At 37.7% G+C, this 26,470-nt stretch overlaps 1 protein-coding gene and 1 pseudogene across 1 annotated transcript; both read right to left on the bottom strand.

Moving 5' to 3' along the window:
• Nucleotides 1–915: 915 nt before the first annotated feature.
• Nucleotides 916–1,765, bottom strand: LOC143609210 (putative mitochondrial protein AtMg00310). The gene is made up of 2 exons (XM_077084028.1): nt 1,513–1,765; nt 916–1,415 (listed from the first exon to the last, which is right to left on the bottom strand). Exons 1-2 carry the CDS (start codon nt 1,763–1,765, stop codon nt 916–918), a joined length of 753 nt encoding a protein of 250 aa, XP_076940143.1.
• A 1,558-nt stretch (nt 1,766–3,323) lies between these two features.
• LOC143609209 (desiccation-related protein PCC13-62 pseudogene) lies at nt 3,324–5,206 on the bottom strand (annotated as a pseudogene).
• Nucleotides 5,207–26,470: the final 21,264 nt, after the last annotated feature.

Below are 26,470 nucleotides of genomic sequence, written 5' to 3'. Positions count from 1 at the left end.
AGAAAAAAAAAATTTAGAATGCTACTGTTGCTGCCAAACCCGCCACCAACAAAGACAAGCAGGTTGCTAAACCACCACCTCCTGAGGAGCGTCTGTGCTTTACAGGCAACAACATGGTGCATTGGAAGCATATCTGCCTCGAATTATGACAATATAGTCAGTTTTTTTTAAAAGCTGTCATGGAATAAAAAACCGAGCTCTGAACAATCTATACGGAGCTGAAAAAAGTATTTACATCAATAAGAGAGGATTCTTAATCCACTCATCCCAAGGGACTCTAGTTTTGCGATTTCCACTAGTGCACCATAAAAAAGAATAATGAACAATATTCTCGAAAATCTCTCCACTTCTAACTTTGTTTAGCTCAAAAACAATATTGTTTCTGAATCTCCAAAGAGTCCACCAAGTTGTAAAGCAAACCACTTCAATTAAAACTTTTTGTTTCAAACTAATATGAGCCTCATCCAATAACATCAACAAAGTCTTCAGATTAGCCGGAACCAGAAAATTTGTCTCTAGCCATATCGCCACTAGCCTCCAAGTCTTCTTTGCAACGTGACAGTGACCAAGAACATGACTAATGGTTTTGATTTGTGACAGACAAATTGGGCACAATATGGAAGAGCCCTAATTGAGTAAGGTTTTCGCGTGTTGGTAACCTATTAAGAAGAACATGCCAAACAAAAATGTTTACTCTTTTAGGGACGACCCTATTCCATCTAGTGGTGTTTTCAACTCTAGGAAAAATAGCACGATCAATACTCTTCCTAACCTCTTTAACCAAAAAAACTGAAGAACCATCCAAGTTCCAAATCCAAGAATCTGGGCTATCTGAGAGAGGAATATCAAGCAAGAGTTTGATAATACCATTAAACTGTGACATCTCAGAACCCCCCCCCCCCTGAGGGGCCTACGTCATTCCCATCTCCAACAAGCACCAAACCTCCTATCGAGAACAGAACAATCTTTTTTGGACTCAAGTTGAAATAGATGAGGAAACATAGAAGCTAAAGTGTCCGTTCCCACCCATTGTTCCTTCCAAAATTTACAAGAAGCTCCATCACCGATCTTTTTCTGAATAACCGAATGTTTGATAATATCTTTTTCATGGAGGCGATTAGTAGAAGAACAAATTTTACTCCAAATACCAGTGGAGTTGGAGTTGTGAATCGAGTCCATTGATCCCCCATGAATAACAGTAATTAGCTTAGCCCAAAGATCTCCAGAGCTATTAAAAAATCTCCACTTCCATTTGTATAAAAGAGCTAAATTCATAGCTTCAAGACTTCCAAAACCAAGACCCCCAAATTTCTTGTCCGAAAGAACCAAGTTCCATTTAACCCAACACGTCTTTCTCGTATTCTCGTTAGCACCCCAAAAGAATCTTGAGCAAATGGATTCGATTTTATTTTTCACTGTAACCGGAAGACGAAACATAGAGAAAAAATACGCCAATCGCTCCTAAAACCAAAGTAATCAATATTGCTCGACCACCGATAGATAAAAGCTTACTCTTCCATTTAGCTAAACGTTTTTGGAATTTAGCTATAATTGGCTCCCACCCTTTAAAACGAGCCATATTCTGACCGACAGGAACACCCAAATAGGAAAAACGGAGAGAATCTGCTCGACACCCGGCAATATTAGCCAAACGTTTAACCTCGGAACTTGGAATACCAATCCCAAAAAGAGAGGATTTATGTAGATTAATATGAAGCCCAGACGCCAGAAAAAAGCATTTTAACGCTAAAACAACATTTTCCATATTACTGTTGGAACATTCACCAAGGAAAATAACATCGTCTACATAAAAAAGATGAGAAATATAAAAGTTACCAACACGAGCGCCCCGAAACAAACCAGAATTCTCAACTTCTTTGAACACCACATGTATGCCTTCCATTGCCAAAATAAAAAGAAATGGCGCCATCGGGTCCCCTTGCCTTAAACCCCTCTCAATCTTGAATTCTGAGGTAGGACTTCCATTAATTAAAATAGAGGCTCGTGCCGAAGTTAAACCAAAACGAATCCACCGAATCAAATTCCTACCAAAACCCATACCTTCCAAAACCGAGAACAAATAATCCTAACTCAACCCGTTATAAGCCTTAGCGAAATCAATCTTAAAAAGAAGTTTTTTTTATTGTTTTTGGAGAACCAATTAACCATCTTGTTCAACATAAGCGGGCCATCAAGAATCTGACGGCCTTTGGCAAAAGCTGATAATTGTTATAACTTTAGAACAAGTTTTATTTACTTCAGTTTTATGTAGGACTTCTGTTGTGTTATGTTTAATTCTATGTTTAAGAACTAGTTGCATGTGTAAATACAACTTATGAGATAAACTGGGTTCAAGGCTTCTCAATTATTAATCTAGTACAACATAGTAAAGAGACCTGACACTTAGATGTGCTGTTGTAATGTTACACACTATTTTCATGTATTTTGGACACATGATATATCAACGTTTTCTAAAAACAATGTTATAAAGACAAATATAGCAATATTATACTCGAATTTAAGAGTCAAGTTCTCCACTTTTAATTAACTTCTCAGAAAATAATACAAAGTATATAATTTTATATTTACGTTTGAAAATTTATATAAAAGAGGAAAACAATAGACAGCGATAGCGTCTGGGTTGGTCCATATTAGCTAAAAGAAAAAAGGACAATATATGATAGTGTCCGTATTGATTAATTATTTGCCTCTCTCATGGTTAAATGCTTTCTTATCTCTTAATTGGTTTGTGTATATAATTGTTTTGGCTTAGAAAATATTTTATAGTAGCTTTAACTAAAACAAGTATGCCAAATAGTATCCCACAATAAAGTGGCCGGGGTGACTAGGTGGGTTATTTGGAAGTGTGCACATAAATCTAAAAGGGTCACGAAGTATATAGAGAATAAGTATCATTCAGACGTATATATCTTTATAAATTGTATCTATACCCCCTCTTTAAAAATTCTAATTGAAAGAAAGCCGTAACCAAGAAAGATTCTAATTAGCTTGTGTAGAGAAAAGTTGCAAAGAAGATAAAGACAAACCTAATTGCTCACTAAAAGTCCCTGATTTTTATCCGACGTCTTAAAAAAAGACTTACTGAATTTACTTTAAAATTTATTAAAAATTGCTAATAAAGTTAATTAATTAACCATCTCCTGTTCCACAAATGTAAGCTTTGTCAATGTCTTCATAATCATTGGATGTTAATATCTCAATTACCTCTTTTTTTTCCCTTTATTTCAATAACTTCTTAAATGTTTATTTAAATATAGAGTAACCAGGATCTATTACAATCAAAGATTTATTCATATTATTATCCAAACTCATTAACCAACATTCCTTAACGTGTTAATATCTTTTAGAAATAACCCCATCGCCACCTTTAGGGTAAAACCCGCCCGGTTTGCGCTCGTCTCCGGTTCCATACACTATTCTTAGTACTTCTTCGGGAGTTCAACCATATGACAACGAATCTTTGTCTCCGGCTAACACATTTCCTTGTGTCTTCTTTACGGCCCCTAGCTCGATTGGCACTGTAAGCCCTTACTCCTTTAACCCGTCCTTGCCCAACTTATCCCGTTGTTGTGATATCCTATTTGTGAATTCACTTACGGTTATCTCATATGGAACTACTGTTTTGTTTGCCCGCTCGTAAAGGAGGGTTCTAATGACCGCATCTTGGCCTGATTCAACTCCCAATAAACTCGCTACAAGCTAAACATAATTAATTGTATCGCAAAGGTGAGCAGAGAAACTGAATAACCAAAACATAATTAAAATAACCTAAATAATATGTTATATGTTGAGTCGTGATCTGTTATATTTTTTTATCGCCTATTAATGTTATTGATAACATTTTTTTATTCATTAGTTCTACCAAGCCATCTTCTTCACTAACCATATTAAGTAGACCTGCCAATCTGCCATACATGTGATGAAAATCTAAAACAATAAGTTTGGTTTTCGCCCCTAATCAAATTAAACCTACCCCGTGGCTAACCAAACTATCTTTTCTAATACTGAATCAGCATGGAACCGCCTAAACGATTTTGAAAACAAGTAAATTAATTAACTATTGTATATATATTAGTGATTATGTGAGTACCATTTTTGCAATAGGGCTAGTGAGTTTTGGATTTGCTCCAACGTAGACAGTGAGACCAACAAAAGGAATCACGTAGCTTGAAATAAGATAATTGACATCATTCGCATAAGGATCAAACGGTGGAGATAAAGGCTTCCCAAACGCAGCATCAATGAAAGTTGCAAATGTTTGTGCAGTTAGATTCAACAATGGCCTCGGAAAGCCTCGTACTGTCTTCTTAATTGCCCTTAAATAGTAAACAACAATTTAGTTTATTAAGATATGATATAAATATTTTTAAATCAAATTACTAAGAACGTAGGTGTGTGAATAAAGCTGTGTTCCCGAGTTGAGTTAAGGAGAGAAAGGAAATGAATCATTTCATTTTCTTTCTTTTCATTTTCACTTTCTTTCCTCTTCCTTTTCTTTCCATCCAATTCTTTCAAATTTGAAAAGAAAATAAACCCATCTAATTTACTCTTTATTTGCCTTGTTTTTTCTTTCCTTTCTTTCCTTTAATGAAACTCGGGAACAAACATTTCCTTGTTTCTTTTTCTTTCATTCCTTTAATGAAACTCAGGAACACAACACTCCACTTCTTTCTCTCCGTTTCCTTTCTTTCTTTCGTGCAGTGTAGAACAAGGATCAAGTGTGGGAAAGCAACACGATAAGCATCATTGGAGAAGAATTGGTAAGCACATGCGTCGCTAAAGGGAGCCCCAGGTACGTAAGTGATTGGTATTTGGCGACCGAAGTTGGTGCGGAGGAAATAAGCTCAAAAGACACTTAAAAGATTAATATTTTAAAGCTGAAACAATAAAAAATTTATTTCGGAAAAATGTAACTTCGCGTATCGTGAAGTTGCTGGTCAGGCATCTTCGCGTATTGCGAAGATGCTGAAAGTCAAACAGTCGGTCAAAGTCAACGGTCAAACTTGCATCTTTGCGATAAGCGAAGATGCCTGGATTTAAGAAAAAAAATATATAAAAATCCAATTGCCTATCACTTTCAACATATCTTCCTTATCTTTAACCCTATCCACACATACAAAATCCAGCCGCCACCACCCCTGTCACCATCGTCGTCGGCCGCCACCGTCATTACCATCACTGTCATTGTTTATTTTCATCATCTCTGTCAAATCCGGTTGAAAGGTATGTGTTTAATTTTGTGTGCAATTGGTTTATCTATATTTTGAATCGGGCATCACAGATTGTTTATGGGTATGGAATGCATGTTAGTGGGTATATATTTGGTTGGGATTAACAGGTTTTGGTGACTTAGTGAGTATTTGATGTCGGTTTTACCGGGTTGAGTTTACCGGATTATTGAAGTTTCGGTCGGGTTTTGAAATTTTAATTGAAGTTTTTGAAGAATGATTGTGTTTTCAAAAGGTTTTTGGGTCACCGGAATATTTTCCTACGAAATGTTGGGTCGAAGTGTTTTGAGGAAGTTTATCAAAAGTTTTTGAATAGTTCTTGTTTTGGGCCGGATTTTCTGATATATATGGGTTTTTGACAAAGAGAAATTTTTCCGGGAAAGGGTTCGTAAAAAATTTTAAAAAGTAACAAGTATATGCCGGTTTGTGAAAACGAGTGAGTTGAAGGTGTTCGTTGGTTTGTTCGGTTGATAAGTATTAAAGTGTCGGATATGATTTTTCTTTGAAAGTGACACGTTTTGTTTTTGGACGTAGGGTTTGAGAAGTTGAGGAATTTCTTTTGAGTCTTTTGATTGATTTAAAAAAAATAATAATAAAAAAAAATTCTATTGGGGGCAACCGCGACCGAAATGCTATACGGTTGTCGCCCGTAGTTGTTTCGATATGTTCTTAATTGGTCTCTTTAATTGCAGATGTTGAGGAAGAGGTCAAAGCAACAGCAGACTTTTGATTATGCCTCGCAGCAGCATAGGCGTGTAGAGATTCGATATGCGGTGAATGAGACAGAGGTTTTCGGGGCTGCTGTTGAGGATATTACAGGGGGAGATGAACACGATCACATCATATTATGATTTCTCCCGGTACTCCAAAACACGTGATGTTTGATCAGATTCGTGGCATGCAGTTACTACGCCACCGTACATTTGATTGGGAGGTCTTAGAATCCATTGGGCAAGTTGAGAGAGTTATCGAGTATTTACCGGGACGCTGGGCAGATGTATTGAGGTTTGATAATAAGCAGTATGTGGAGTCGGTCTACGAGTTTTATTCTACTTTCCAACACAATCCAGGTGATTTTGATGAGCTATATGCAGTCAGTTTTGCTTTAGGGAGAGAATTGTTCCAGTTCTCGGTTCCCCGCTTTGCTATGGTAGCGGGGTTGTATGGGCCACATGAGGTTGATGGGCCCGAATTTCGTGATAGTATTCGAGGTCTACCATGGGTTCTCCTATGTCTCGCCCACATTGGATCTCGATTACTGAGTTGGCTACGTTCTGGAGTACTATTGCAAATGGTGAGCATTCGAGCAACGTTGTTGCTTCAGCCATTTGGAATCCACTCCACAGGTATATTCATAAGGTGATAGCTTCTACTTTTGTGGGCCGAAATTCAGGACGCGATAAGGTTAATAATATAGACTTGATGTGTTTGATGGCTATGATTGGGGGAAGGAATGTGAATATGGCTACTTTATTGTTGAGTTCAATGGCAAGAGGCGGTCGTAGAGCAAGCGGGGCCTCGACTCAATTGGCATTGGGGCCAATTATCACATGGATTGCTGATTCTTTGGGTGTCTTTGGACGTTATCCGGTAAAGTATTTCGAGGAGGGACCGGATACAGATGTTGTGACACTTGCTGTTGCCCAAAAGGCGGGCATACTTACTTATGGGGATCCACCGCAGATGGCAGATATGAGAGAGCAGGGCGTAGTTCGATAGGGCACCATGTGGAGAGGCCACCTGCCCGACCACGCCAGAGGAGACAACCCGGTCCACCACCGGCGCAGCACCAGCACCCGCAGCCCATGACCTTAGACTACATGTTTGAACAACAATTGCAAATGAGGGACGAATTGCATGGGTATCGAGATGAATTTCGTGAATATAGAGATGAGTCATGGGGCTACTTTAGAACCATGTTTGATCATTGGAACATTCCATTACCGGGTACTTTGCAGCCACCGCCGCCTGCTACTAGTGGTTTTGATATGGGTGGTACTGATTATGGGCATGTATATGGAGGAGGTTCTGGTGGGTATGGAAATGTTTTAGCTGCGGCGTATAGTGGTTATGGACAAAATTGGTACTGGTGGATTTTAGGATGCAGGTGTAGGAGGATCAGAAGCTGGGGATGATGATGATCAGGAGGATTCTGATGAGCAGTAGCTGTTGAAGGATGCAGTTGTCCCGATCGATGTTTTGGGACTTGTTTTCTGGTTTATTTTATTATGTTTTTATTATCCTATGGTTGTACTAAGATAATATTTATTTTGTTTACGGGTATTATGAGTGGTTTGGTTGGGACACTTGATGTGATTTATTCTTTTGGGTGGTTGCTTGTGTATTTTATTTTTGTAGTGAACTTTGTGGGTGTAGTTCACTATAAACCCTCACGAGACCATACTTGTCCACCCGGGCTACCGGGAGGTTTAAAGGGCTTGTTGCATACGTTAAATGCAACAGTGATTCCTACGAAAGTGAGTTAAGTCTTTTAACATATTAACTCGTTTAACAAATTTGGTTATGAATTTATTAATCTCGGTTGGTAATTTAAAATTAATGGTTTTGCAAACGGTTTAAAAGACCTATATTTTTAACATTTGTGAGAAGCTTGCTTCTATACGTGTGTGAGTTTGCAGATTTTATTTTGAGAGTTGAGAAGGTAAGGTTCACCGAGAGATCACCGAGGGCTCGAGAGTTTCACATGAGAGCTTTTCTTATTTATCAGGTGATTTCGTTTTCATTACCTTCTTTTTTTTATTAGTATTTGTGTTAAAAGTGTAATTGTGTTTTTGTATATTTAATAACCACCATCACATTAGGCCCGGTTCTTAAAATGTTCAAAGTGAATTTTAACCTCGTCCCTATTTTAGTGTCATATTTTAAAAAGTGAGGACAATGTTTGCCTCAAATGTTCCTTGAATTAAGATTTTTTGCACCATAATGGAAAATGATAGAACAATCGAGCGTTATTTTTCTAAATTATTATATAATATGAGATTAAAAAATGGGAACGCGTTTAATTTGGGATGTGTTGATAGGCTCGGCCTTGAGAATGAAAAGATAATTTGGTTGTAGACTTAATTGAACTTTAAATGCTTTATTTTTAGTGGGAAATGCCTTCAGGGTTTTGTTTGTTTAGCTAAGCCTGTGTAAGGACTGAAATGAAAGATTAGGCCATACTCAAGTCTTTCTGTTAGATTTGATCAACAAAAATATATTTTAATATGAATAGTCTTTAGTACAATGGTTGGATAGGCTTAACATTAGAGTATGCTATATGGCTTGTGATAAAAACATAAATGAAAAAACTGCTAGTTTAAGTGGCTAACACTTCATAGGCGTATGGTTTTATAGCCTTAAATCCTGTATTGATGGGATGCTCTAGGGTTCGTAGACCATGGGTCGGTATGCGGTTTATCATCTAGGTATGCGTAAATCCTAAGTGGATTTATGTATATTATATATATAACATTCAAGGTCGAGCACACGTACAACCCAAACACGTAACATCCGATGATGATCATGCCACACGAGCCTCCACCCTCACGGGCTTTTCAGGGCCCGCCACAGGATTTAAGAACCTGAGTCGTATAGTTTGGCCCGGCCAAGATCACCATCCATCCGTAACGCAACACGAGCCTCCTCACCCCGGGTCATCCCCAAGTAATATATATGACTCAGTCGCGGTTTAACATACCAAACACGTGATACGGGCCTCCTCACCCCGGGTCTTCCCCAAGTAATATATTTGACTCGACCACGGTTTATAGAACGGCGGGCCTCCTCACCCCGGGTCTTCCCCGAGTAATATATTTGACCCAGCCGCGTCATAAACATGCAACACGGGCCTCCTCACCCCGGGTCTTCCCCGAGTAATATATTTGACCCGGTCATAGTTTACCAACACATACACATTCACATACACACATACACATTCATCTAATTCAAATACCCAACCAACATTATCATCACATACAATCCATAAATAATGGATAATCTAGGCATTCAATACTAGGCCTAATAGTAATCTCGAGGCTTAGAGCCCAAGTAATATGCATAACCTTAAGGGATATACGACCCTATAACGAGTCAAAAATATCATATTGCATAAAATATAATTTACACATGTCTTCTTAAAGGCACAACCACAAACAAGATCATACAATACCAACCCAATAGTTTAAAGGAAAAAAATCGGTCAAAATCATAATAAGGTGTATATGCTAGCCCAAAACGTAAAAAGTTTAATAAGGGGCATCATGAACTCACCTGAAACGAGCCACACAAACACCAAAGAGTTTGAGAACTGCAAAGCCAATCCATAGTTTACAAGCCTGACGGATTGCACAAAAAGATTACTAATTAAACGTACCGACTCGTTTATCCTACGAGCGTTCTAACATGATTTGATTGACCTAAAGCCTTGACATTACCAAATTCAATTACATCAGCCCCCGAGGCCATGTATTTACCAAAACCACCCTTAGTTAATCCCGGGGACAAAGGGTTCCCAATTTACCCCCGAAAGTTGTTAGACTTTATCGAATACGCGCGTTAACGGGTTGTTTATGCACTTAGATACCGACTCAGCCCCGTGTGGACCAAATTTAGTAAAATTACAGCCAACAAGTCCACACGAGGCTACACGAGTTGGATGGGTCGGTAATTCGCAAGCATGATGCACAAATTACCAATAAACGCAAATTTGCGCCGTACCGACCCGTTTTAGTAACCGACAACCAATTCAGCCCCAATAACATAAAAATATAGTTTTTCACAGCCAACAAATCATACCGTGGCTACAACATCCGAATTGGTTGTTAATTCCCTCAAACAACGCGCTAGACGCAACAATTGACAAACTAGACAACCGAAACCTAGTTTTCACTTCATCAACAGTTGACCAATCTAACGAATGCCAAAACTCATGATACTAAAGTATATTACACTAGACATACCTAAGAAGATGACGGAGCACGAACTTCAATTATAACAGCCTCGAAAGATGCGAGAAAGGGCAGCCACCGGTTAAGCCTAAAATGAACTTATCGATAAATAAAGAATATAACATGTAGATTTTAGCATGTAAAGATGTATTTTATTACATAGGAAAACCATGGAATTAAATTATTAAATTTTTACCAGAGTTGTATAAATGTCTTGGTTATCTAAAAATATTTTTATTATATTTTTCCAATACACAAAAAAATCATAAAAATTCCTCCAACACAGCAAGGTACGTGCGGCTATTTCAGTGCGCAACAAAATGGTTTTATTTTTATAAAAATCATTACCCACCAAATTAAATGATTCCAATTGGGTTTGGTTCCTAACTCAAAATATTAACTTTCAGAAGTGGAACCAACCAATTTAAACTTGTCGAAAAAAGGTTTTGATGTCGGGAAGACAGACCAGAATCCGTCTTCCTTCTTCAGCTTTGACACTCAATCTTATAAAATCATAAAAAGTATTCAAATCTCGTCCAAAAATTACTTATTATACCTTTCTGGAAACTAGACTCAAAGTAGAACATCATGGAAATAAAAATCAATTAAAAACAATGGGTTATCTTAGCCTTACAGACCCTACAACAAACGAATACGAATCTGTCAGCAAACTGTTATCATCAAAACTCAACTCTAACATGTTCAACAAAGGGTTTAATGGTGAAAAAGAGTTATACTAAGATAGAATCGACCTTGAATTAATCTCGGGAGGCCGGATAATGGCTGGAACCAGCACGAAAATCGAGGATGGAGGCTGCAATGTGGGCGCCGATCGGAACAGGAAGGGAAGGAATGAGAAGTAGGCTAGGGTTTTCTTGCTATAATAAACAATTACACTCTAGTCCCTCAAACATGAAAAATGTGATAGCTTTGATGAAAGGTTAAATAAATTAACTTACGACAATGACAAGGAGGTCCCCAAAGAATGCCGGGTCAAACCCGATAAATATACAAACCCTACAACGTGCGTGTCGTTAAACGAAAATGTCGGGTCCTACATACTAATCTAACACTTTAAGTTATAAGAGGCGATGTCGTGAGCAAAAGGATGGATAAATGGACTTTTAAACGTATTACAAGTCTCTAATTTAGAAAGACGAAACCCTGGCTTTTTTGACAAAAATTTATAAACGATCGAGCCGATTAACGAAATTTACGGGCGTTACATCTTAAAAGAAATCATTGAAGTCAATTATGTTCATAAGAAAAATGGTAAAGCTGGGTTGGGTTATGTTGAGATTCCTCATCCATTCAAAGGAGACTACACGAGCATTCCTGTTGTGGAGCAATCTACAAACTTAGTAATGCCCATTGTTAATCCACTCAAAACTGAAAATGTTGAGACAAAACCAAAAATTCAATAACCCGTTCATATTAAAAGTAATTCAGTCTTTACTGTAAATGAACTAGACGGTTCTATTGAGGAATTACACGAACCAGAAGTGATTGTCAAAAACGATAATATACCTTCTGACAATCATATTTAGTGTGAACATGAGGAATTCAAACAAGCTGTGTATGGTTCAAAATCCTCGGGAGGTTCCTTGAAAAAGTCAAAGGTGTCATTTAATGTAAAGAAATCAGACAAGCCTACTATGTCTGATGAGAACTTGATGAAATTCATTAATCCTCAAAATGAATCAACCAAGAGAAAAGTTTTTAAATTAAAAGGCTTATCAAAAGTGTTTTCGGATAAAGAAGTTCCATTGGATCTTCCTAAGTCGGAAATGATTGAAAGTATTTTTAATGATGACACTTCAAAAGTTGCAGAACTTGAACAAAAATTTCGTAAGTCTAATTCAACAGGTGTTCAAGTGAAACCCGTTTCAAGTGTTTTTCAACCTATAAAATTTGTAAAATCATCAGGATTAGAAAGGTCTTCGAGTAATACCAATCTTGAATTTTAAAAACGTAAAAAGGGATTAACTAATGAGGTTTCAAAGTCGGTGACTGTTGAGAAACCAAAAATTGATGTTCATCAACCAAAGCATGAAAACAAGATGTGTGTTCCACCACATAAAACTTTTGACACTCGTTTGTGTTTAAGTTTGGAGAAACCGGTCATGTGGCCAAGAAATTCAAAGCCATGGTTGAAAACATCAAGTCATCGACTAAACAATCAAGTCCAGTGGTTGACTTGAAAAGTCAAAAATCTTAAGTTAATGATTCGTTCATAATGTATTCAAACATCAACCCGAGGAAAGTGGTTCGGGTTGAAGATCCTAAAGTATTACACAAATTTGTTGACTTTGCTCAATCTATTTGTAAAAACACGGACTCGGGAGTAATTCGTGACGGTTATTTAAAAAAGAAAACAAAGAAACCTGTTACGTATTCCCAAGTGAAAAATCCGTGTGTTAAATTTAACTTATCTCCGGAAATCTCGAAAGGAGAGCCCAAGACTGAGACTTTGGCTGCCTTTTTGAACTAATCATTTTACTTTTTATGCGAAGTTCATCCAAGTCTATATCAGGTGACAAATGGATATTAAATAGTGGATGTTCTCGGCATATTACCTGCAACCTCAATATTCTCAACAATGTTAAAGATATTTAGGGAGGATATGTTTCTTTCGCGGGTAATAATGATGGAATGATTACAAAAGAGGGAGAAGACTAAATGGAAGGACTACATTTGAGAGGGCTAATTATTGTGAAAAAGTAGATCACAATCTGTTGAGTGTCTCACAGATATGTGACAAGAAATACAGTACGATTTTCACAGACAAGGAATGTGTTATCCTTCAACCGGGATACATGATTCCTGAGGATATGGTTGTCATGCGATCTCCTCGATCACATGATATTTATGTCCTTGACATGAGTACTAACTTAACCGTTTCACCCTCTGAAACGTGTTTTGTCTCCAAGGCGACGGAGAAAGACTCAATTCTGTGGCATCGACGCATGGGACACATTCACGTTCGCAAAATGAATCATCTTATTGAAAATGATTTAGTGGATGGTGTGACCCACAAGAATTTCAAGCTGAATGATCACTGCGTTGCGTGTAAAAAGGGGAAACAGAAGAAGAAGTCACACCCGTGCAAATTGATTAATTCAATTATCAAGCCTTTGGAACGACTTCACATGGATTTATTCGGTCCAGTGAATCGTGCCAGTATTGCGGGTGACTTGTATTGTTTGGTAGTAACCGATGACTTCTCGAGGTATTCGTGGGTTTTATTTATGGATTCTAAAGATTAGACTCCAGTTTTAATTCAGAATCTTATTACTAAGATCGAATCACTTTACAAATTCAAAGTGAGACGAATTCGAAGTGATAATGGAACTGAGTTTAAAAACAATGTGCTGGATTTCTTCTGTATTCAACACGGAATACATTGGGAATTCAGTGCGCCATATGTTCCTCAACAGAACGGCATGTCTGAACAGAAGAATAGGAAGTTGATAAAGGCGGCTTGGACGATGCTAGCAGATTCTAAGCTTCCCGTTCAATTCTGGAATGAAGCTGTGAATACTGCTTGTTATACGTTGAATCATGTCCTAACGGTAAAGAAGTTCAAGAAAAAAAGTTATGAACTTCTGAATAACCATAAGCCTAATCTAAACTATCTGGAACCATTCAGGTGCCTATGTACTGTGTTGAAGAGAGATGCCGGGAAATTTGATGAAAAGGCATTTGAAGGTTACTTTCTGGGTTATAATTCTCCTAAGAAGCGTATCTTCAATATTTCTTCAGGATGTGTAGAGGAATGGTATCATGTAGATTGTCAAAGCTACACTACACCTCTAGCCAGCAAGGGTCCTAATGGGATGTTTGACTATGACGGTTTATTTAATTCGTTCACTCCAGCAGTTGATGAGATATCTGAAGACTTGGTACGCTCGTATTTGGAGGAACAATGTCTTCCGATTCCAAGTTCTTCTACTTTAGATGTGAACGAAACCCCTAACATATCAGAGACATCGAATGATGGTTCTGAATCTTCCGATTAAGCTGACTTCGTCGACTCGTCTTCAGTTCCGTGTTATGAAGCTCAAGAAACAAACAAGCCAATTCTAGTTGAAGATGTATTTGTACCTGCGACACAGCCGAGTAAAATATCACCGAGGAAAACATCACCAATCATGGCGATAATGTATCTGTACCTGTGAATTTCTTCTTTAAGGATTCACACTAATCATTCGCATGAACAGATAATTGGTTATGTGAACTAGGGTGTTCGAACGAGACACCAGTTGGCTAATGTGTGCGACGACATGGTTGATTTTAATGTATCTCCTACAGATGATCCGATTTTGTGTGCCTATGCCGATTTGCATTCAACGGGGATTCTGAACGTCACACAATACACTTGCTTACTCTCACAGATAGAACCAACAAGTGTCACAATGGCACTCAAGGAACCGGTCTTGGGTTGAAGTTATGCAGGTGGAGCTGTAGTATTTTGTAAGACTGGGTGTATGGGATCTTATTGACAAACCTGATCGAGTTAAAAGGGCTATACCTAGTAAGTGGGTTTATAAGTGCAAGAAAGACGATTGTGGGGTTATCGTGAGAAACCAAGCATGATTGGTCATGTTGGGATATAATCAAAGAGAAGGCATTGACTACACGAAAGTGTACGCTCCAGTAGCACGATTGGAAGTGATACGCATATTTCTAGCCTACGCAGCCTACAAAAACTTCAAAGTTTATCAGATGGATATTAAATCGGCGTTCTGGAATGGAGAAATTCACGAAGAAGTGTACGTGAATTAGCCTCCCGGCTTCGAAGATCCAGACTATCCCGAGCGTGTTTTTCGTTTAAACAAGGCTCTATATGGTTTACACCAGGCCCCGAGAGCATGGTACAGCACGTTGGCTAACCATTTGATTGATAGTGGCTTCAACAGGGGAACTGTGGATTGTACATTATTTTACACGAATGTTGGTGACGATCTGCTCCTCGTCCAGATTTATGTGGACGATATTATTTTTGGTTCGATGAACGACAGCTTATGCAAAGAGTTCGAGACGACGATGCAGACAAAATTCGAGATGAGCTCGATGGGGGAGATGAGCTTCTTTTTGGGACTTCAAGTTCACCAGTCTGATTCCGGGATCTCTATCCATTAGAAGAAATACGTGAACGATGTCTTGAGCCGATTCACGATATCTTCCGGAAAAATCCCTTCGACACCTCTTCCCGTGGGTAACAATTTGTCACCAGATGAATTAGAGGACACCGTTGATCCGATCCTGTATCGAGCCATGATTGGTTCTCTTATGTATTTGACTGCATCACATCCTGATATTATGTTTGCTGTTTGTTTATGTGCCAGGTATTAATTGAGTCCCCGAGTGACTCATCTGGCAGCAGTTAAGCGTATCTTACATTATCTAAGGGGAAATCCAGACATTGGGTTGTGGTACCCCAAGAACGATAAGTTTGATCTGACGGCTTATACTGACTCGGGCTACGGAGGATGCAAGATCAACTTCAAGTCTACAATAGCGGGTTGTTAATTCTTAGCAAAACGGCTTGTTTCCTGGTAGTGTAAGAAGCAGACAACGGTCTCAACTTCAACAGCCAAAGCGGAGTACGTGGCGGCCTCAAGTTGCCGTTCACAGGTTCTCTGAATCCAGTAGAATCCGTGGGATTACGGTTTGAAGTTTCTTACTACTCCCATTTATATTGACAATTCGGCCGCTATTTCAATAACCAAAAATCCGGTTCTACATTCCAAAACAAAACATATTGAAATCCGTTATCAATTTATACGTGATTGCTTTGAAAAGAAACTAATAGATATTGAAAAAATTCACACGGATTTTCAAAAGGCTGTCCTTTATACCAAGGCTTTCGATAAAACACATTTTCAATACTTTCTTGGTATAAATGGTTTAAAAACGTTAACTGATATTCAAAAGCTTGGGTGAATCATTTTCATTTTTCTTTTTATTTTCTATTTGTAGTTTTTAGAGGGGAGAAAATGATAAAAATACAAAAATATTGTGGTTTTCGTTTGTACAGAAAAATTAAAAACTCCAAAAACATTCAAATAGTGAAAAATTCAAAAACATTGAAAAATGCTCCTCAAAATGAGTTCTTGAGCAAAAAAAAAAGAAAAATGATATTACATTGACGGGATTGATCTAGCGCATGAATAAATTAGATTAAAAAACACGTGAGGCCAGCAATATGATATGCAATGATAGGCTTGACGGACTATATAAGAACTGATAAGATATAAATATAAAGAAATGCCGAATATAGTGGAATAATACCTTGACGTGTGATAGTATATCTGATTTAATAAAGGTCAAAAAGTTAAAAAGATTACTGTGTGTGCATGCGTTCATTTTTGAAGAAAATTCTGCTTTGTTTTATCTTTAATTTTGCAAAGAAATTTAACTTTATTTTTTCTTTATTTTTATTCAAATATTGGATCCTCTCCTGCGCGATAAGATTATCCGACCTGAGGATTCATATTTGAGTATTCTGCTTTATTTTCTTGGTGTTTTGTGTGAAATCTTGGACTTTCTCCGCGCGATAATAAGGTATTATCCGAATTGGGAGTTAAGATTTTATACAACTTCTGCTTATTTTTATCTTTTTATTTTGTTAAAATGAAACCTTATCTGCGTGTAGTAATACTGATCTTAAGGGAAAATTTTAACGTTCTTCTTTATTTTCGCTTTATTAACTTTTGCATGAGTCACAGTTAATCAAAAATTTAAAGTCAAACTGAAAAACGTACATGTGAAAACTCACTATATAAGAGATAGAAATATTATATCTGATAGGTAGGGTCCACATAAAATTCGTTCCTAACTGAATCTTAGTAATATCGTAAAGTTTCCGAAACGTCTGTTTATAGTTTAAGAGGATAACTATATCGGCAATCATCGCTGGGTTACGTGTACAATAATATCGAACTTGAAGTATTACTTAGAGATTTTTTCGTCAATATGATTTCTTGCTCGAACTCACAAAAATATGTACTACATTAATTGAAGTTACTTGTTTTACTACTTTACATTTACTGCATTTTATTTTAGTTTGCAAAATTTCAAAATCCACATAGTTTTACTTTTTCTGCTTTATTTTCGATTTACCGAGCTGGCGACTATTATCAAAATCGAAAAGGCAGTTTTACCCCAAAAGTTTTAAGTTAATCCGTGCTTAACGTATTTTAATGTAAAAATCCGTTTAATTTAAATCTTACCGATCTTTGAATGATCGGGTATTTTAAAGTATTCAATTGAAAATCTTAATTGTTTTTAATTGATTATTTAATTCATTTTCAAAATCCTAATTGGTTTTTAAAGGATTATTTAAATCGTTAATGAGATTCTATCTCATTCGTTAAGATAAATGGTGATTCGTTATACTTTGTTTTAATGAATGTCAAGCCATTCGTTATTTATTCATAACGAATGATCTCATTCGTTATGATAGTAATATTCGCTTCCGTTGAGCTAACGAATGGAAGACATTCGTATAAAACTGTTAACGAATGGAATGTTAAAGTATCATTCGTTAAAGGATCAACGAATGAACTAATTCATTATATCACGAATAAGGAGTTTAATTTAACGAATGAGGACATTCGTTATTTCAAAATTTAACGAATATCCTCGATTCGCGTGAAATTATTGAAGGGTTTATAAACCCGAGGAAGACGAATGGACCTTTCATTCGTCTGTTCATGATTTCATCAAAATCTAAAAGAAACTCTGTCAAAATTTCTTCAGAATTCCATACATTAGTAAACCGACATGAATATGTTTCTTAACTAATCAGATGCTATCAGTTTTGATGATGTTATTGATATAGGATCATCGATTAATGTATTAAACATGGTTATGAGTTTGTTGATTGAGTTTAATCGTGAAATGGTTATGAGAATTAACTGAATCATAGACGAAGTTCTTCGTCATTGACTTCAAGTAGTCAAAGTTCCTTGTATTTTGACTACGGATTGTCAAACCTAATGCAAATCTGATTCCTTATTGGTTAACGAATGATCAACTCATTCGCTAAGTTAGCGAATGGGATTATTCGTTATTTCTTTAGTATATTGTAACGAATAAGACACATGATTCGTTAAATGTAACGAATAAGATACTTGATTCGTTAAATGTAACGAATATGGGTTATAGCAACGAATAGGCTGATTCGTTAGACCTAACGTTTGTAACTAATTCGTTAAATATGGGCTTATACGAATGAGGACATTTGTTTAAGTGTATAATAACGAATGAATAGGCTATTCGTTGAACAGTTGGATATTTTTGAATATTTTACTAATATCATATTCATTTTAAAATAGAATGGCCGACGATATCGTTCATAATCTTGTTCCTGAGCAACAACCGGAGGTTGTTCCCGAACAACAACCCGAGGTCCAGGCTCCAGTACAAGATGCTGAACCTGAGGAAGCTCTAGTATTATTGTCGTGGGATAAAAAGCATAACATCTGTGCCTTTTTACACGATAATTTCGAACATTCACCGATTTTTGGGGGCATTATCAGTTTTCTACTTCGATCCACGATCTACAAGGCGATTTCCACACACAATTTGGTATACCAAAGTAACATTCGTGCCTTTTGGGATACCGCTAGTTTCAACGAGAAAGAAAATCAGATTGAGGCGACGATTCAAGAGAAGCAAGTGGTTGTTGATGTGGGTGCGATTCGGTGTATTGGGATTCAGGGATACGATAGATGATCGGTGTGAGTTCGAGAAAGGGTTGATCTGTGGTTTATTTAAGAGGATTCGGTACAAGGGGGATTTGGATAAGTCGATGTATAATAAGGCGAACTTGTGTGAACAGTACAATAATTTGATGCATGTTTTGATTCATTGCCTTGGTGGTCAAAAAGGTGGATTTGATGAATGCCGTGTTATGCTGTAATCAGCTTTTGTTGCTATTGTTCTCAACAAACCATTCAATTTCTCTAAACTGGTTTTCTATCACATGAAGGAGAATCTCACGAGTCGTCATAAGTTCTTAATGTATCCGAGATTTCTTCAGCTTTTCATTGACGATCTCCGGCCTACTTTATTTAAAGATCCAGCTGATTTGATGAAGTTGGAACATATGAATGCTGAGACGATGAGCTGGTTACGTTCCTACAGAGGTCAAAGTATTCAAGATCGGCCGCGGTACAAGCATTTGATTGGCCATCTTGCCAATATATATTATGCAGCGCCATCTCACGTTTGTTGGGCTCATGATGATTCAGATTCAGAGCGTGAGGGTGGTGATGGTGGTGATGGTGGACATGATGGAAATGATGGTGGTGATGGTGGTCAGGGGCCGAGTGCCGAGTTAAGTTATGCTCAGAAACGTAAGCGTAAAGGGAAAGAGCCTATGGTTGAAAAGGGGGAGAAACCGAAGAAACAAAGGTTGACGGGGCTTGGGAATTGAAATTCCAAGTCAACCGTTTGTATCTGCAAGACCGTCTGCACCGGTATCTATTCCAGCTTCGATTCCTATTTCTCTAACTCCACCAATGATTCCGAGACCTCCAGTTGTTACAAGATCTCCTACTCCAGTAAAGATGCCAGTGTCTCTAGTACCTCCGACCATGACTTTGATGACTACAGCTATGTCGGATCTATACTTTAGAGATGTATTAGACTTTGTTGGCTCGTATGCCAAGTCCTCAACCGACTACTCCTTCTACACTAGTCAGCCCGACTATGTTGCCAAGACCTGAGAACTCATTTATGGCATTCAATCGTCCTCAGGGTCCTATGCAACTAATCCATCCGAACTTCTACAACTTGTCTCCTAATGCCCAGTGGTTTAACTTGCTGAATCTTGTTCATTTGCAACAAACTCAGTTGTAGTCAGATCGTTTATTTCAAGAACAGATGAGGGCAGAGCAGCGGACTTTATTTCGATATATACACAATTCATTCAGAAGGAGAACAGAGAATTAAAGGCCCTGGTTGCTACTCATGGGGGGAGAGATTGGACAAACAAGATGAGATCATCCTTCAACTTACATGCAAAGAAGATGAGCTGAAGAAGTTGAGGAATGATGATGAAGATCCGGATGTGGGGGGTGTATGTGACCAGCAACCGGGCGGTAGCAATACACCGCCGGCGGGTAATCAAGCTGGGACGAGTAGTGGTGGTGGTAGTGAGGGTAATAACACGCAGATCGTTGTGTACAAAGACTATACCGGAGAAAAGTCGATTGATGTGATACCGGCTAATATGATTTTATCTGTGGGTATGAACGGGATCGTATACAGCATGGTTAATGCAGATGAGATCAAAGAGGGTGAGTTTGTGGATCATTCATTGACTAAAAAACAAATCACCCTACTTCTAGATCTAAACGAGGATGAGGTAAAGGAATTGGGAAAGACTGTTGAGGTGGAGGTTGACTTTGAAGAAAGTACTAATCCAGGCATTCCACGTGGGAATGTGCCTGAGTATGAGGAGGTGGAAGTTAAAGACGTGACTGCTGAAGAATATCCTGATATGTATGCTAAGAATAACAATGACTCAGGTATTCCGTTCTTCACCAATGAACATTTTGAAGCAGCAGAGTAGCGTCTAAGTGAAGAAAGGGATATATGGAACAAAGAAGCTGAGACATGTCATCTATCTCCTAAAGACAAGAAGAGGAAACGTGCTTTGGATGGTATGTTCAGGCAAGACGTAAAGCGCATGAACAAGATGATAGAGACCTTCCGATACAACGAACAGGAGGAAGTCAGACTAGCTAAGGTCTGAGAATCGGCATACCAGATGAAGAAGTACAAGATTTCAAAAGATGTAAAGGGTGACTAGTTGCTTCGCAATACGTGTTGGGTTTTAACAAGATTATCAAAGCCATAAAATACCATTTTTGTGAAAAAACGCAGCGGATATAAGTTTTAGATCTTGTTAATTTGATGTGTATAAAACCGATTTTATACATGCAAAACCCAAACCCGGATCCAAATACGAAATACATACTTACCAACACACGCAATCACAAGAAGTTCATGCATGTTAATATACCTTTCAAGAAACTAAAACCCGGGTGAAGGAGATGATGAATGAATGGAAAGAACTTTAATGGAGAAGCGCCTCAAGCTTGTATACCCCAAGCCTTCCAACAAACACCTCTTATAGCTAGAATTTAACACTTGAATATCCTCCTTGTTCCTCCTTTATCTTGGCCGAAATCCAAAGGGAAGAAAGAAGAGAGAAAAATGTTTTGTTACTTGTGTTTGTGTGACAGAAAGATGAGAGAAAATGGCACCACCAAGTTACCCACTTAAATGACTTGCATGTTGTATTAAACCAAGAAAGAAAGAGAGAGGGGGAGGGGGGGGGGCACTCTCTCCCTCCACTTTTAAAATTTAAAACAAAGTTTTATGTTATAAAAACTTATAAGTTAGGTTTATTAAATAAATAGTTACATAACATAAGTAACATGCAAGGTTAACTAGTTTTACCTATTTTTATTTAACCAACTTAAATAACTCTATGTGACGTCTTCTCTCAAATTATAAATCATCCATATGATCTATTTATTACACAAGTACAATATATTTAGAGACCATTTTCAAAATAACATAAGTGTTAATATTTATTACTATGATCATATCATATATGAACAAATATTATCGGTGTTTGTCTAACTTGTTATTGGGTATGACCCGCCTTGGATCATAATGTACTAGCCACATCTATTATAATATGTGTCTTGGGCATACCGAGTCCAACAATCTTCCACTTGCACAAGATACATAGAAGATTAATGCAAGTAGCAAATACCGCCTAACTACGGTTTACTACCCCTAATATGCATGATGAAGTGCCATTCAATAACATCATCCCCTTCAAGTCCCTTACTTGAAATGATTTAGGTGAAACTATCATTTATCCTTTTGTCTCAGATGTCATGTCAAATCCAGAGACATAGAGTGATCATTCTCTGTTGATTTGACTTAGCAGGCCTTAGACACCTTACTCTCAACAAATAAGAGGGACAAATCCCCTTTTGACTACATATGTCTCTCACATTCACTTTGTACTATACCTGATCTTAGCCTTATGTAACGTCATGTTTTAGAGCAACGAAGAACTAAGTCAAAGTATAATATTTGGTGAATATCAAGACCCAATATGTATCTCAGTTCGGAGGATACTATGATATTCGTATTTCCTCAAATTTACTTATGATCAATCACAAAGACTCCATGTAACAACATTTGAGAGTGGGTCAGTCCAATATTTATATCCCATAAATATCTATGAACCTTGGCAGCAACCTTTTCCTCTATATTCATACCTTATGAATATTCACCAATCCAAGTTCATAATAGTCTTACCGTCATACTTGTTCCCACAAATATAAGCAACTACGGACATTTAGAATAATTAACTTATTCATGGATTTAAACATGCTAAAATGGAACATAACTCAAAATGTCTTAATCGTAAACCATAATCATATGAATGAGCGAAAATAACAATTGTTCCGATATCCAAATACAAAATAGATCATATCCAATCACTAGAATATCAAATTCCTAAGGCACAAGTGTGACCTTCATGCTTTGGCCTTTCAAGGAGCTTCGTGAGTGGATCCGCAATGTTTTGATCGGTGAGAACTTTGCGGATACATATCTTTCCTTTCTCAACTTCATCCCTTATGTAGTTGAATCTCCACTCAATCTGCCTCGTCTTTTGATGTGCACGAGGTTCCTTGATTTGGGAAATCGCACCCTCGTTGTCACAAAAGACCTCTAGAGGGTCTTGAATGGTACGGACCACCCCTAGATCGGCAATGAATTTCCTTATCCACGCAGCTTCTTCAGCTACCAATGAGGTGGCGATGTATTCCGATTCTGTGGATAATGCTACCACATCTTGTTTTGAGCTCTTCCAAGAGACTGCCCCACCATTCATAATGAAAACATATCATGATTGTGATCGAGAATCATCTCGATCAGTTTGGAAACTCGCATCCGTGTAACCCTTTACGACGAATTCCTCCTCACCAGAACCGTATATTAGAAATATGTCCTTAGTCCTTCTAAGGTATTTTAATATACTCTTGCCATCCAATGGGTATTTCCCGGATTTTTTTGGTATCTACTTGTCATACATAAAGCGCATCACACATCCGGTCTAGTACATATCATTGCATACATGATGGATCCTATAGCCGATGCATATGGGATCCCGTTCATTTTCTATTGCTCATCGTTTGAGCTTGGACATTGAGATGCACTCAATATCGTTCCTCTTTGAATAGGTACCAAACCTCTCTTAGAGTTCTCCATCTTTAACCTCTTCAAGATTTTGTCGTACTTTGGTTTAAACTTATCAACCGCCTTGATCTATCCTTATAGATCTTTCCCAAAATATAGGCGGCTTCACCAAGATCTTTGATGGAAAAACAACTTCCAAGCCATGCTTTTACACCTTTCATGGTTTGAATGTCATTTCCAAAAAGTAGTATGTCATCAACATACAATACTAACAAAGTGATGATGCTCCCACTAGCTTTCTTATACACACAAGTTTCATCAGCTTCTTAATGAATCCAAATTTCTTAACTTCTTTATCAAAACGGTGATTCCAACTTCTGGATGCTTGTTTCAATCCATAGATTGATTTCTTTAACTTGCATACTTTATTAGGATTTTGTGGATCAACAAAACCTTTGGGCTGAACCATATAGACATCTTCCTCAAGTTGTCCATTTAGAAAAGCGGTTTTGACATCCATTTGCCAAATCTCATAGTCATAATATGCGGCTATGGCAAATAATATCCTAATCGACTTTAGCATTGCTACGGGAGAGAAGGTTTCATCATAATCAACCCCTTGAGTTTGAGTAAAACCTTTTGCTACAAGTCTTGCTTTATAAGTATCCAAGTTTCCATGCATATCGGTTTTCTTTTTGAAAACTCACTTACTTCCAACCGGTTTGGAATTAAGGTGGTGCCACGAAATCCCATACTTGGTTGTCATGCATGGATTGCATCTTAACGTTCATGGCTTCAAGCCATTTGTCACAATCGGATTGTAACATTGCATCACGATATGTAGTGGGTTCGTCCGAATCTACCACATAGCATCCATCCATGAAAAATCCATATCTTTCGGGTGGATGACTTATCCTACCGGATTTGTGAACGTTTTGTGTGTCTTGATCAACCATTTGATCATTCTCAACAACCTCTTGTTGATTTCTAGTGTCAACCAAATGTGTATCGGCTTGTGGTTCTCGATCCTCCTCGAGTTCCACCGTTCTACTAGTACCTTCCATAAGAAACTTAGTTTCCTTGAACTCGGCCTTCCAGCAATGAACACCTTTTGCTCGGTTGGGTTGAAGAAATAATATCCCATAGAGTCTTTGGGATATTCTACAAAGATACACTTAGTAGATCGACTTTCATGTTTGTTTTGGGTGTTGTTCTTGACATAAGCCTCACAACCCCATACCTTTAAATATGATAATGATGGAGCCCTTCCATTCCATATTTCAAAAGGTGTCTTGTCCACTTTCTTGGTTGGGGCCATATTTAGAATTCGGGCCGTGGAGAGCAATGCGAAACCCCTAAATGAAAGAGGCAATGTGCTTCTAGCCATAATAGATCGAATCATATCCAATAGAGTTCGATTCCTTGTAAGACCCCGAATCCCGGGAATCCTACAGTTGGTAATCACGTCCACAAATTCAAAAAAATTTAAAACCAAACGATTCATTTTATTTAAAACAAGTTCAGAGTAAATAACAGCGGAAAAAGTGGTAAGCATCCTCCTCTAAACCTGAAAACTCGAATGTAAATAAAATATCCGTTTTATTTGAAATCCTTGACTAGAAATGCCTTCAAGCTCCCGAGTAATTCTCGAGCACGACCAAGCGGTAAGCATCCTCCTCTAAACCTGAAAACTCACACTAACATACACACAAAGTCAGCTTGAGCTGAGTGAGTTCAAGTTTTAATAATAGACAATTAAATAAATCATTCCAATGGTTTTAAAACTGTAAATGGAAATACATCAGTTAGATCATCACATTCAATAAATAATCATCCTTACGTATGAACATCTTTATACGTGCATTCCTGTATATATATATATATATATATATATATATATATATATAACATTCAATAATAACATTCAGGGCCGAGCACACGTACAACCCAAACACGTAACATCCGATGTTGATCATGCCACACGAGCCTCCCCCCTCACGGGCTTTTTAGGGTTCGCCATAGGATTTAAGAACCTGAGTCGTATAGTTTGGCCAGTCCAAGATCACCATTCAATAATAACATTCAAGGCCAAGCACACGTACAACCCAAACACGTAACATATGATGTTGATCATGCAACACGAGCCTCCCCTCTCACGGGCTTTTCAGGGCCCGCCACAGGATTTAAGAACCTGAGTCGTGTAGTTTGGCCCTGCTAAGATCACTATCCATCAGTATGCAAACACGAAGTAGGCATACGTAACATTCCGTAGTCGATAATGACTACAACATTCGCCAAATATTGGCCATACAATAATATATATACATACACACATTCTATAACATTCCAAGGCCTACCAATACTAGCAAGCCTATGCAAAATAGTTTAAACGTTTCATCAGGAAAAATCGTTTTGTACTAGGAATTAATACTATGCCTAATAGCAACCTCGAGCCTAGACCACAAGTAATATGTATAAACGTAAGGAATATAAGACCATAAATGAGTCTACAATATCCTAAGGCATAAAATATTGTTCACAATTAGTTTCATAAGTGCACAGATATGAATAAGGCTATGTAATACCATCCAGATAGTTGTAACGAGTAAAGTCGTGTAAAATTGTATTACGGTGTGAGCCCAAAACTTGAAAAGAGTAAAAAGGGCATAATGAACTCACCTGAAACGAGCCACACAAACACCAAAGAGTTTGAGAACTTCAAAGCCAATCCACAATTTACAAGCCTGCCAGATTGCACACAAAGATTACTAACTAAACGTACCGACTCGTTTATCCTACGAGACGTTCTAACATGATTTGATTGAACTAAAGCCTTGACATTACCAAATTCAATTACCTCAGACCCCGAGGCCATGTATTTACCAAAACCACCATTAGTTAATTCCGGGGACAAAGGATTCCCAATTTACCCCGAAAGTTGTTGACCTTATCGAATACGCGCGTTAACGGGTTGATTATGCACTTAGATACCGACTCAGCCCCGTGTGGACCAAATTTAGTAAAATCACA

Source organism: Bidens hawaiensis, unplaced genomic scaffold (assembly GCF_021521415.1).
Source record: "Bidens hawaiensis isolate Kalapana, Puna unplaced genomic scaffold, B.hawaiensis_p1.1 tig00419513_1, whole genome shotgun sequence".
NCBI lineage: Eukaryota > Viridiplantae > Streptophyta > Magnoliopsida > Asterales > Asteraceae > Bidens > Bidens hawaiensis.
This window is presented reverse-complemented; position numbering and strand designations above follow the sequence as displayed.